Source organism: Leopardus geoffroyi, chromosome X (genome assembly GCF_018350155.1).
Source record: "Leopardus geoffroyi isolate Oge1 chromosome X, O.geoffroyi_Oge1_pat1.0, whole genome shotgun sequence".
Classification (NCBI taxonomy): domain Eukaryota; kingdom Metazoa; phylum Chordata; class Mammalia; order Carnivora; family Felidae; genus Leopardus; species Leopardus geoffroyi.
In genome coordinates, this window is record NC_059343.1 from 102,225,880 (window position 1) to 102,240,442 (window position 14,563).

At 36.6% G+C, this 14,563-nt stretch overlaps 1 protein-coding gene across 16 annotated transcripts in view; it reads right to left on the reverse strand.

The window, feature by feature from the left end:
* The window catches only part of THOC2 (THO complex 2), a 113,821-nt gene that overhangs the window by 27,179 nt on the left and 72,079 nt on the right, over nucleotides 1–14,563 (reverse strand). For 10 of the 16 annotated variants that reach the window (XM_045472126.1, XM_045472122.1, XM_045472121.1 and 7 more), the window contains 7 exons: nucleotides 10,257–10,353; nucleotides 9,574–9,667; nucleotides 9,076–9,156; nucleotides 7,396–7,492; nucleotides 5,100–5,217; nucleotides 4,430–4,609; nucleotides 3,247–3,411 (listed from right to left, as the gene is read on the reverse strand). In XM_045472126.1, the coding sequence (XP_045328082.1) occupies nucleotides 3,247–3,411; nucleotides 4,430–4,609; nucleotides 5,100–5,217; nucleotides 7,396–7,492; nucleotides 9,076–9,156; nucleotides 9,574–9,667; nucleotides 10,257–10,353 (832 nt within the window). The remainder of the gene's footprint in view (nucleotides 1–3,246; nucleotides 3,412–4,429; nucleotides 4,610–5,099; nucleotides 5,218–7,395; nucleotides 7,493–9,075; nucleotides 9,157–9,573; nucleotides 9,668–10,256; nucleotides 10,354–14,563) is intronic. The other 6 variants (XM_045472136.1, XM_045472133.1, XM_045472129.1 and 3 more) reach the window with 1 other exon arrangement.

Consider the following 14,563-nt stretch of genomic DNA (forward strand, 5'->3'; position numbering starts at 1 on the left):
TTTTGTTGGGATGAGGCATCATCCCTGAAGATGAACCTAACAGGAGATCTAAAACTCACTTCTTCTTTATGTTAAATAAAGAAGCATTTAAATCATCACAGTTTGTGCTGAACAGGGAACCCAGAACCAGAAGGTCAGACATCAAAGGCTCCACTTCCAGGGCTGGACTGTGGATGGTAAGAGGCTCGGCTCCTTACAGTCCCGCTGTCTTCCCTCCGGAGTGCCTCTCTATCCCAGGCTAACCGGACAGAAGACATACCAAGTACTTGGTTCCAGAGGGTAACTTAAGCAGCATCTTACAATTATGAGAATTACAATCAGAGAATCTTACAATTATTCTATAGGTGGAAGATTTACCTCCTGTTACCCCATTTTAGAGAACTACACAGGTGACAAAATTACAAAGAATATTACTTTTGAGAGAGAAGTCCCAATTACATCATAGACCCGAGAGAATAGCCAGGATAAGGAAGGGTCTTTCACCTCTGAGGCCAGGTCCTGTTGATGGTAACTAATATGAACCTATGTGAGGTGGAATGACATCTGCTGAGGTTCTAACAAAACGTAGGATAATCAGTGCTAAAACTATCTGTACAAAATAGCTTGGCTACCTGATTTGGGCAAGATCTAGAACATGAACTGGGGGAAAGCCTTTCTTTCATAACTGTGTTGCAAGGTGGGTCTCAACAATTAAAACTGAAAATTAAGTTATAGGCATGAGGGGGCAATGATGTGGTATGACAGCCCCCGTCTCCCCAGTCGTCTGGTTCTGAATATCACTACTATTGCTAGGCACCTACCTAGTCCCTATCTAGTTAAAAAGAAAAAAAAAAAAAAAAAGGCTTGATGAGAAAAGACAGCTGTACTTCATATTTAACTAGGATGAAGATTTCCTCATCTGAAGTCAGTATAACTCCCTCTTCAAGCTTACACCTTCAGTCAAATAAAGAGGCATAACAGTTCTACATCTCAAGTCACTTGGGGCACTAAATCCATGACTAGAACTGATATCCACAGTTATTGCTATACTTCTAGCGACTGTTCAAAAAGCTCCTGTTGGCCCAGTAACCTGAACAGTGTTTGGTTGGCTAAATCACTCCCGTGAGGGCCTGATGGTAGTCCATTTATGGAAGGGACCTGGCAGTCCCCCAACATTCACACTCTCTCCTCGAAGTTTCTTCAAGAGAGGTCCTCACCCAAGAAGCAAAAGCAAGGCTCCTCTAGGGAAATCTGGATGTCCATCTAGCGCAACCAAGGTTTCCAAAGAACTCCCTTTCCAATGTGGTCTGTCAGTAACAGACTTATCCCTGACTTGTCTGTATAGTCACCTCTATGTGGCCCTTTGTTTTCTTCTGCAACCCTGACGGGGAAATGACATTTCTCAGTTTAGAATTTGTATCTCTTAAATGACAAAGACCTAATATTTTACACAGGCTACAGAAGAGGTAGCTATTGGTAGGAATGACCTGCTCCATTTTCTGACCTGGAAAAGTTCAGCCAACCTCAGGCAACCAGGTGTTCCTGTTTGCTAGGGTTCAATATCGCTGATTAGTGTGTTCACTTCTCAGTATAGCACAGGGCAGGTCAGAATTCCTGAGATGAAGCAATTCTCCCACCTCAGTCCTTCAAGAAATCAGGTCCCCTGGTGCATAGCTGAGACTGACCTACTGAGGGATGGGGCGACAACATAAGACACAACTATGCAAAAAGAGCATACAATTTCCTGGATTGAGAGATTCTAAAGGGAAAAAAGAGGCCTAATCCTACCCCTTGTCCCCCTTTCCCTTCAGAGAAGATAGCAGAAATAGCAACAGTATTGTTGCATAATGCTAAAAGTGATAATTAAATCAATTAACAGTTGTTAGAGGGAAGTGTGACACTGCACCAGTTGATATGTAAACACTAACAGCTGATGGTTGATTAAATGATCAATTAGACCCCAAATTTCTCAGTGTCTTTTCTCCACACCTATACTACACAATTCTGTGTTTCTACTGGGAACAAAGAAGGATCCTAGTTTAAAAGAAAGGACAGAGATCTTCCCCAAAATCTGGAGTGAAAAGCCTTACCCAGTACAGACAACAACAAATAAACAGAAGGGCCAGAATTCAAGCCTACGCAAAGATGAAGAATACACTGGGGCTCCAGTCAGAGTGGAGAAGTACCACGGTTTCCAAACAGAGGGCTGACCATGGTCCGAAGGGAAAGGAAAAGCCCATTCCCCTTCCAGGTCACTGCTTTGCAGGCAAGAGTCCAGGTGGCAGAGAGAGAAAAGGAAGGAGGGCAGTGTCCTCTTCCCCCAACATCCTTACAGTCGCTAGTGGGATACTCTGCTTGGGAAGGCTCTGGCTTGCTTTTGTCGTTTTTTCTTTTTAGGCGTCTCATTTACGGGGGAGAGAAAGAAAACAAGAACTATGAATGTCCCTTTCTGAGAAGTTACACAACACAGACTACAAGAGTTTTTAGAGTGTTTGGGGTGGTTAAGTCTTTCTGTTAGTCTCTTTATTTCTCTCAAGGCAGTACGAACAGCAAGTCAACTATCTGACAGGGATATTGTCAACTGAAGAAATAGTACCCTCTGTATTCCATGGGAGTATTCCGCAGAATGACATTACCATATCTTCCTGCATCAGAATCAACCAGCGCTTATTAAAAAACAAAAACAAAACAAATTCCCAGGTACTATGCAAGTCACTAAATTAGAATCTGGGGACACAGGACGAGTTTCTAGGATGCTTCATTGGTGACGCTCATCTACACTAATGTTTGAGCACTATAGTTAGCTCTAAAGGACCCATACGACATCAACCTGGACAACTGGGGGTACAGTAACAGTAAAATTATAGCACCAGTGAGACTTACATTTAGAGGGAGCATTGTCATCGTACACCTCTCAGAGATGAACGTTAACAAAAGAATAACTCTCCAAGGGGCACCCGAGTGGCTCAGTTGGGTTGAGCATCTGACTCTTGGATTTGGCTCAGGTCATAATCTCATGGTTTATAGGATCGAATCCAGCACTGGGCTCTGTGCTGACAGTGTGGAGCCTGTTTGGGATTTTCTCTCACCTCTCTCTCTGCCCCTCCCCGCTTTGTACTCAGTCTCTTGTCTCTCTCAAAAGAAATAAACTTAAAAAAATGTCTCCAAGAGACATGTAATCTATATCTATTTCAAACTAAAACACATTTATAGTTAAGAACTACTTTGGAATCATTCTTGAATGGCAGCAAAGACACTTACACTTACCGAAATGTGGTGTGCATACATTGGCCTAGACAGGAAAAATGCTGCATCATGGGGTGTATGAAATTCATTACAGAGCACATCAATTGAAGGCACTCGCTTTATATAATCTTCTGTGCTTAGATTAGATGCTAAAAACCCACCAAACTGTACCAGGGTATCATGACACTAAATTTAAAAAATAAGACAAAAAACACAAATGTGCTACCACTTTACAAAACCGACATAAACATTTTCCAAAATGATTACGATATGTCATTTTAACAATATTTTGATTAACAATAAAGAATTCAAATTTTACAACTTAGAAGAACTTTAAAGACAATCTATAAACATCATCATGTAATCATATTACCACAAAAGATACCAAGGCCCTGAAAAGTTCATCAACCTAAGGCTTTAATGTTCAACCAGGTCTCAAGTTCCAAGCTATTATTTCGTCACTTTTAGAATATACTTCCCCTACATCACATAAAACAACAGTTTTACGTATACAGAATTTCCTTGCCCTTAAAAGAGGAAAACTTCATTTATAAAATATATGTGATCTCTTTTTTCCCTTGTAATACAGTTGGTGGCAAACACATCTTGTAGGCTTATCACAGGTTTTAGTGCCTAATATTTACAGAAATATTTTATAAACATCACATCTACTTTGTTCTGACTGAATTTCCAGATTTCCAGAGATCAGGAAAAGATATGAGAGCAAATAACTTGAAGTTAACTACTTAAATTGAAAATCTTATACATATGATTACGTTTCCTAGAGCCTTCTCTTAAATACCATAATTTGCACAGAAATACCCCCTAGTTCAAGAATGCCTATTTTACATTAGAGCTGTTTCACACTCATATGATGTGCAAATGACATTTTAAAAATTATATCGCATTCTGGGGCATCTGGGTGGCTCAGTCAGTTATGCATCTGACTCTTGATTTTGGCTCAGGTCATGATCTCACAGTTCCTGAGACTGAGCCCTGCGTTGGGCTCTGTGCTGACAGCACAGAGCCTGCTTAGGGTTCTCTCTCCCTCTCTCTTTGCCTCTCCCCTGCGCGTGCTCTCTCTCAAAATAAACATTTAAAAACAAAAAATAAATAAATAAATGAAAATTATACCACATTCCATATTTTCCACTATCAGAATGAAAAAGAAATCCACACAAGCACAAATGCCACTTTAACTTGCCTGATCATAGAGTTTTCCCACAAGTTTCAAATGTTTCTCTCCACCTTCCTGGAAGATTACCCCATTCCTCTGCTGAGCCATAAGCAAACAGAGAGGAAGAGCAAGATCATGGTCCAATAGTGCATCTTTTAATCTCTGGGAGGATTTTTTAGTGTTTCTGATCTGGCCAAAATAACCACCCTGCACAAGAGAAGACATAAATTTACCAGCGCATAGTACGTAACACATGCTATCTGATTTGAAAAAGACACAGAAGAGGATCAGTTACAATCCTGAAGATTAAAAACTTATTCTACATTCCTTTCCTCTCTTCACAAATTTATTTTAGTGACACAATTGCTGATTACAGTCACTAGTTTCAAGATTCAACAACAGAGTGATGATGTTCAGATTAATACCAGTTAGGATATCAAGGACCACAGAACACTTGGTATTTACTTCCCTTACAGATGCACTGCTGTCTTTTATACTTTGTTTCAGCTGTTTGAAAGGGCTTAAATAACTAGTATATCACAGTTTTCAAAAGGGAGATGAGGACAGCCATGAGAGGAGGGTTATGCATGGCTTTGACATTTGGCTTCATGTACTTACGTGTTGTTTGGATTCGTTAGTATGAGCATGCATCTATTTTGAACTTAAAAAGTCCATAAAAAAAACTAGCAACTCTCACCTCAGCTTTTAGTTGCTCTCCACCAGTCATGGCCTCTAGTTGCTCCATCGTCATTTCCTCTGTTATTTCTATTCCTGCCATTTTTTGTACCACTTCTTTCAATATAAGCAGGTCAAAACTATTTAGAAAAAATAAGAAACAGTCTAGAGTTGAAACTTCAAACATAAAAGTTACAATATATTATAATTAACATGCTGAGAATCCCTAAATTGCTTGTATGTAAATATGGAGCAGAAAGGGGCTAATGTGGTTTTTAAGGAAAAACTGCATTCTGGAACTATACTGAACAATATTTGAGACATGTAATATATTTACTTTAACATTTTCTTGGGAATAATTTCAAGCGTACAGACAGTACGTAAAGATAAAAAATAGTACAAAGCACTGCCATATACCCTTTACCCTGACTTCACCTATTAACATTTGGACTCCTGTTCTCTTTATCATTTGTGTTTTTTCTCCCTCCCTCTACACACACACACACACACACACACACAATTTTTTCAAACCATTTGAGAGTAACTTATTTAGTAAGTAACATCGCTTTTAAGGGCACATTTTACCCCTAAAATTCCTAAGAATGTATTTCCAAGAATATAATTATTCTCTTACATAACCACAGCATAGTTATCAACTTTAGTAAATCTAACACTGATTCGATACTTTAATCTATAGTTCATCTTTTATTTTTTATCGCTTGGCCCAAAAGCCCTTCATAGCATTTTTAAATGTTTTTTATTTATTTTTTAATTCAAGTATAATTAACATACAGTTTATGTCAGTTTTACTCATACAGTGATTCAACAGTGCTATACATTACTCAGTGCTCATCATGGTAAGTGTACTCTTAATCCCCTTCACTTCTTCACAGCATTTTTTTATCCTCCAGTACAAGGTGGCCAATATATATATTTGACGGTATAGAGCCATCTCTAAACAATCACACACACTTGGAAGGAATGGAGGGAGTGAGGGATAGGAGAAAGAAAAAAAAGGAAGGGAACGAAGTTCCAAGTTGCAGTGTATGAGCCTAAGATGACAGCCTTAAAAACATTTGTTATTGTGCCAATAGTTACTCATTTTAATTCTCAAAGCTTAGGACTATCAATGGAAATAACAACATATGACTTTCAAGATCCTCTTTAATTAGTTAAGTAATGAAGATTAAGTGGAAACCTTCTTTCCTACAAAACAAATACAGACGTGTTCCCAAACGTAAAGCTAGACATACGCAAGACACAAGTTAAAAATAGATAGAAGGCAGTGTTTGAAGATTCTTATTCAGTGCTTACTCTCTCAACTTGTCTTGCCTTCCCTAAACATAGGTTTTGAAAACAAGAGAGCCCTCCATGCAAATTAGTATGCAACAAGTACCAACGAAATATTTTAATTTTTCTTTAAACTATCTTTTAATTAAAAACTATATTCACAGTACAGAAAACTGAGCTATAGACTTAAAAATAACATTACATTCTCCTGGCCCATAGACACAGAAGAGTAAAATGTATAGGAATGGTGGACAGATGCGCAGAGTGCGATGTGCTGATAAAATCCTAAAATCTAATTATTTTTTTCAGTGTTCTCTAATCCAAAATAAGAATCTGTCAAGAATTACTTAGGTAATACTTGTGTGGAAGAGCAGATAGCTTTAAAACTTTTGTTTGCTTTCTACCAGAAAGTTTTCAGGAACAATTTCCAGTTCTTCGAGTCTAGTCCGTCTACTGCTGAGGAGGTTTAAGATACACACTAATTCCAACTCTAAGCAGTGATATGGGTCCAGAATAAAACAATAAAATTCAGTATTTATAAAGAAAAGAGAACGTTATCCAAAAGGTATGCAAGCTGTACGTAATCTCTGAAGTCCATATTTTTTTAAAAAATTGTTTCAAAAATACTATATACACCCTCAAAATAAACATGTTCCTACCATATGCTTAATGTAAAGTTCAATTACTGTCCAGCAGCATAATCAATAATGTAATATGTCTTGTCATAAGAAGATTTACAATATACCATATTAACTAACCACTTATTCAAGAGCCTAATAGGTAGTCAAAATGAATTGTCTTTTTAATGAATTATATATATGGCCAAATATTACATTTGTGTAAAGAAGTATTTATGTATGAAATTACAATTTCTTTTAATTAAAGAATTCCATATATATAAGTGAGCAACTATTCTACTTAAGCCTACAACCAACAGTTTTTCAGGATAATAGCAATCTCAATATCCCAATACCACCAGAAGTACTCTAATTACTGAATTTCATTTACATATAATTTGCTATGAATACCTTTTGCCTGCCTTTAGCTGATTAGCCACATATTGAAGAAGACCAGCAAGATCAATTGGATATTTACGAAAAACTGCACCACAGAAACTAGCCAGACCTATATGAAATAAAAAAATAGGGCTTTTAAAAAACAGTTCATAAAACAAAAAACAAAAACAAAAAAAAAACACAATATTAAGCGCCATTTCTCAACTAACTCAATCTCTAAAACAAAATGAGCTAGGAATACTTGTATTGCTGATGCCATTGAATGGAGTTTTAGAATTAATAACAGCTAATATTTCTTGAGCATACATATGCGAAGCACTGTACTAAGTACTTTAATGTTAATTATCTCATTTAATTTTTGCAATAATCATCTCAGGTTGTTATCAACCTATCAATAAGGAACATGTCACATAGTTGGTATGAGGTAGCACAATGATTCAAACCTATACGACCTGATTCCAGAGCCTGTTGGGCCACAACAATTAATCAGGCCACAACAAAATCTTGCAGATCACTCAGTAAATTTGAATGATCAACAAAACACCTGCCTCTCAAATGTTTGAGTCACACACAAAAAATCTCTTTTTATCTAGAAACATGCTACTAGTTGTGGAGAGGCAAGCAAACAGGTAAAGCATTGCCAGACCAAGAAGCAAACAAACGACCAATTTTTACCAATAGTCCTTATCACATCATGAGTAAGGAGAAAACCCCAGTCAAGACAAGAAGAGGAGATCCCAGTAAAAATCAAGTGATCTGTAGCCTTTCAACAATTATTTGCTGAGCATCTAAAGGATAATGGACAAAACACAAGTCCTGCCCTCAAGGAGCTTACAGTCTAATGAGGGATACAGAAAAGTGAACTGACATAACTATGATGAATAAAAGGTTCCATGGGAATACAGAAACAGAGCACCTAATTCTGACCTTTGGGTAGGAACATTAATAGGGAAAGCCTTCTGAAGAAAAGTGACCTCTACGCTGAAATCTAATGAATAAGTAGAAGACGTGGTGGAGGAAATGAGGCTGCAGCATGGAAGGGTATTCCAAGTAGAGGCAATAACACGTGCAAAAAAGGCCATGGAAAGTACAAGTTCAGTATTAATGGAACCTAGAACATTGGGGAGGGGCAAAAGATGAGGCTAATACACTGAGTAAGGGCTTGATTCCAAAAGAACTTACTTACATGACTTAATCCAGATTTCAGACTTTAAAGGGCAATGGGGAGCTACTACAAGATTCAGCTATCAAACGTGATAGGTTGAAAGAAAAGGGAACTCACTGCTAGAAATCAAAAGCATAAGAAATTTAAAAAAAAAAGTAGTGTTTTTTGTTAACAAACAAGTTTTTGTTCCTTTAAGATGACTGAAACGTCAGGATAGAGAGAAAAGACAATAGTTCCTTTAAGATTAATTCCACTGAAATAATAGAAGGGAATTTTCATCTCCCCAGTAATGCTTGCACAAATTCTATCATAGCCAATACTGGACTCTTGAGTTGGAAAATGAATTAAGTACTATATGAACTTCCTTACGCAGCCAAAGACTTGGACGTCCAGCTTGAGAACAAGCCAAGTGGCTAAGTATTCTCAGCACCTCTTGACAAACAGGCTCTTAGCATGGGTAACAGAATATATAACATGGCAATTGCAACAGATGGAAATTTCATCCTTGGAAAAATAAAAATACTTACTCTGAAGCCAGCTTGAGATGGTTGTGTCGTCATGTTTCATTCTCTCCTTTTCCGGATTAGCTAAAGCTTCAATGATACAATCTTTCATACATTAAGGAAAAATTTTAGGTCACTACAATCTCTAATAAAGACCCTTAAAACAACAAAATACCACATCTTGGAAAACAATTGTTAGCTTCAAGTTATTATAAATCATTGAAAATTACACTCCATGTAGTACCAACTTTTCTTCTTTAGCCACTTTTCCATCTTTCAGCAAGCAAGACAGATTTCACCTGTATCATGATGTTTAGTAAACATAACATTGTTCTCTCCCTATATACAACATAGACACATATACACAAACTCCTGGCTGGCCAACCTTCAGATCAGCCACCTGAATCAACCTCATATGGCTACTAATGGAACTTACAATGAAAAAAAATAATGGAACTAAAATGTTCACCATTAAGGTCTATGAAATGTGAAATCTATGTGTTAGTTCACTTGAAAGGATACAGGCCAAAACATCATAATTCAATGAAGTCAGGTATTTCAATGAATCTACTACAGGTGTTATTAAGTTATCATACTTCTGTATTTGTGATAAGATCTAGAAGATAAGAGCAAAGAATAGATGGCATTAACTCATCAAAAGAGGCGTTCTATGCTAAATTATGGCTATATTTTTTAAGAAACCATGCTTAAAAATAAAGTAGCTTCTATTTTGTATTTATATAAAATCTATCCCATTTCTTTAGAAAATATTTTCATAAGCTACATTTTCCAATTAGGAAATAATTCCAGGAATAACTTGAATTTCGGAATGATAAATACCAAATGTCTTTTAGAAATCTCTTTCTAAATATGAAAGTGCTATGCTTGAATGAAATGCTATTCAAATGTTTCTAACAACTAAAATCATATATAATGCATCTCTTTATTAATATTTCTCTAAATCAACATATGGTAAATAAGACAGTATTAGATTATTTATAACAGTAGCATTGTTATATATTACCAAAAAATTAGATCAATGTGTTAAATATATTCTATGCTGTTTTGGTTTTAGATTATATGATGTCTCATTTGCTAAAGATTTTTTTCCCCTAAAACTACCATTTTTAAAACTTCATCATTCCATTTCCACTTGTCCTGATTTAAAGATAACAAAAAGAAATATCCCTTAAAGCAATATTAACCTCAAAACATACATAATCAAACAAAATGGTTGGATTGCTGTGGCTCAATTTCCCAATTTGTCTTCCAGAAGGCTTCACATTTTCCTTGGTTAGACGCCTACAAGAGGAGAAAAAGGTGGCACGGATCATCTTAATTAAGTCATTTCCCTCACAATGTTGACAGCTTTGTTGTATCATAAAAACAAAAACAAAAGAAAAAACAGGTATTTCCCAAGTATCTAAAATGGATCTATGTAAACAACCAAATTCTTCATATACTTTACTGTAGGCCTTAGGCTATTTTGATTAGGCATTCTACCAAAGGATATTAAGATTTTATATTGATGCTTAACATTTGTAATATACACATTTCCATTTTACAGTAAGTCTAATAAGCAAAAACTCCTAATGTACTCTACAAGCACATAAAACTCTTGTAGCAAATCAGAATTATTTTAGATTTAGATGGGCTCCTTTATCAGCTTAGGGATTAAAATACAAAATTTAGTGTAATGCAATGAAATACCTCATACCATCTGTCTCAGTTACCCTAATAGAGTAATAGCTAATGCCGCATTCCTTGATATAGGAAGTTCTCTGGTTTTCATGTAAATAATTTTTGAAAGGAAATCATTTCTGAAAAATCAATTCTACTCCTTTTCTTCTTCTTTAATTCTTCCTCTGCTCAGTATTCTTTTACTAACATTCTGGAAAACTTACATCTATGAAATGCTTACAGCTCAAAATTATTACACAGCATCTTAAATTCTTCTGACATTACATAATACATCTACAAAATTAAAGGGGCACCTGGTGGCTCAGTGGTTAGGCAGCTGACTCTTGATTTCGGCTCAGGTCATGATCTCACGGTCCTGGGATCAAGCCCCATGTTGGGCCGTGTGCTGAGTGTGAAGCCTGCTTTGGATTCGCTCTCTCCTCTCTCTCTCTCTGCCCCTCCCCTGTTTGTGCTCTCTCTCCTTTCTCTCTCTCAAAATAAATAAACTTTAAAAACAAATCTAGGAACTTAAAAAGCTGACAACTGAAAGCTTTCTAGAATGAAAATACAGTATGATGAAGCAAATAATGAATTCAGTTGATAGTTCAAAGAATGGAACAATTCTGGAAGTAACAAACTTAATTAAGAAGTTTCTTATGACAAAACTGACCCATCAATCAAAATTATTTCATCATCAACTGCTTCCCTTTCCCATTCTCCATGGCCCAGTTTCCCTTTTCCCCCACAGAAGAGAGATCTGTCAAGTTTTAAACTTTGGCTGTACTCTGCTCCACCTTCAAACTTACTACCACCTGTCCTTACTTCTGAGCCTACTATTTCAAGTGGTCATCCTACTGCCAAAGCAAACCCTTCTTCTCTATACTTTTTATCCCATTCCCTTCTGCCTCCACCCTGGAGAGAAAAAAAATAAAAATAAAAATAAAAATAAAAGGAATAGATTCTTGATTTTGTCTCCCCCTCAAGCTACCACGCACGGCGTCTGGCATATGGAACACAATCAGTGAGCATTTGTGGAATGAATTACTGAATGCCTTACAGCAAATTCAGTTTTTAAACAGTAATCAAAATTTGTGAAATTCTGCAAGTAATAAATTAATATATTCCCTTCCCAACATACAAACTTCAATCAATACCAAAATCATATTGTTCAAGCCTGGTGAAATAGTTACAACTAACAAATACAACAAAAACCCAAGTACATTAAAAATTCTACACATATCCTTCTGTGATAAATATTTTTATTAATCAATTCATTCTTATTAATGTCTTCTATGACAGGCAAAGAGCTAAGCACTAGGAATACAAGGATGAATAATAGCTCCTGCTCTCAAGCTTAGTCCAGCTGGGGAGACAGAGTCAACCTATTTTTTACATTTTACATTCTCTAACAAGTACAGCAAATTACAGAACAGTACTAATTATATGCTATCAATAGTACAAAAAGGGACAACAGTATCTTTGTATTCACCTGTATACACATAAAAATATCTGGAAGAATAAATGAGAAAGTAAACAGTGGCTCCTTTTTTCCTTTAGGAGGACTGAGTGGATGGGGGGTAGAGTGTAAGACTTCTTACTATCTACCTTTTTGTATTTATTGAAATTTAAACAATGTGCATGTATAAACTATTCAGAAGATTAGATAATTATATAAAAGGCAAATAATCCTAGCAATGTATCTCAGTGGTATGATAGCATCACATGCATATGGGACAGTGGTGGTGCAAATAAAGAACAGTCGATTGTGCTTGGCAGTATGTGCTACGGAAGGCTTCATGAGATGGTTAACACTGGAGCCCACCCTCCAAGGATGAGGTCACCAGTTAGGGAGGAAAAAGAGGTAAGGGAAAACCTGTACCAACAAAAGAAACGAAAAACATATGCAAAGATAAAGAGGACCACAGCACACTGAGGGAAACTTAACTGGACTCGGTATGGTTGGAGGTAGAATTGGCAGGGAAAGAGGTTGGAAATGGGGAGGGACAGATCACAAAAGATGTCTCACATCACCACACCATAAAGGTTGACACATCGTAATCTGCAGGCAATGGTTAGTCACCAAGGGATCTTGAAGAAACAATAAATACAAGGCACCATAATACTCCAGATAAAAGAAATGAGTTATAGTGGCAGTACAGAGTGGAAGAGACAGATTCAAGAGATTTGGTAAGATCTAATATACAGTTGACCCTTGAACAACATGGAGATTAGGGGCAATAACCCCCAACTGTTGAAAATCTGTGTAAAATTTTTAACTCCCCCAAACCTTAACTACGAATAATAGCCTACTGTTGACCAGAAGCATTACCAATATAACATAAAGAGCCGATTAACACATATTCTGTGTATTACACACTGTATTCTTACAATAAACTAAAGAAAACGCTATTAAGAAAATCATAAGGGAAACAATTACAGTATTGTATTTATCAATACTGTTAAGTTTACATCATCTATTTACAAGGTGAACAGTCTGTCAGTACCTACATCAGTATTATCTTATATGATATAAAACACTGTAGATGTAGGTACTAACACTAGACATCAAAAATAAAAAGATAATGTGGAAAAGAAATTCATATTCATTCACAGGTATAATGATTCATACATTGATAATGAAACAGCAGCAATATGATTGGTTTTATGACAGCCTAGTATAATCGATACAATTGCTTCATGGTAGCCTAGCCTATAGACTAATGAATGAATCGTTATAAAATTTTAATGGCATATAGCATTACACTCATATTCATAATACAGTATTGGAAACACTTACATTTATTTAGAAAACCACTTACCTGTGATGATAGGCTGATATGCAGTTTGTCCAATTACAAGAGAAAGGCATACTACAGTAATAACAATTCTTTGAAAGCAAAGTTGTAAACCAGTAAGAAAACGAACACATTATTAATGTTGTTAAATATCATTCACCAAATGCCTACGTAAGGACAGCCTATCCACTTCCATACAAGTCTTGCACACAATGTCCTACATGATGAGGACAGAAAAACATCTCTTATAGTTCTTCCCACAGGGTTAGATTTTCATAGAGACACACACAAACACAACAGGTAAGTTTCTTAACTGTATCACAGGATGATTATCAGTGGAAGTGGATCATCATGAAGTCTTCATTCTCGCTGCCTTCACACTGAGTAGGCCGAAGAGGAGGAGAAAGAGGAATGGTTGCCGTTCTTGCTGTCTCAGGGATGGCAGGGTGGAAGAGGCGGAGGAGGTGGAAGGGAGGCAGCTGAGGCAGGCACACTCAGTGTTACTTTATGGAAGTACATGGTAATTTGCCTGACTTTTTTGCTTTTCCACTTTAAAAATGTTTCAATGTGATACCCATTCTTCTCCCACTATTTGCTTTAGGTTCAGTGCCCATATCATAGAAGGGTCCATGTCATAAGAGAAGTCAGAAGCAGTCTTGAATAATCAGAACCTTCTGCCAGACTGTCTAAGGTCAATCTGTTTTCTGTCACTGCTTCTTCTACATCTTTTTCTTCATCTTGCATTCATTCAGAAGCACTCATCTCCATCAAATCATCTGCTATGTGGTGTCTAATAGCTCTTGAATTTCTGAAAAATCCAGATCTTGAAACCATTTACTCCCAACCTTTTTTGCCATATCCACAATCTCTTTCATGATTTCCTTGACTGGTTCTGTCATAAATCCTGTGAAGTCATATACAACATCTGGACACAGTTCCCCCCCTCCCCCATCAGAATTCATTATTTTGGACTTGATAGCTTTTACAGCTTTTCTGCAACAATCATGGCATCTTCAATGGTGTAATTAATTCTTCCA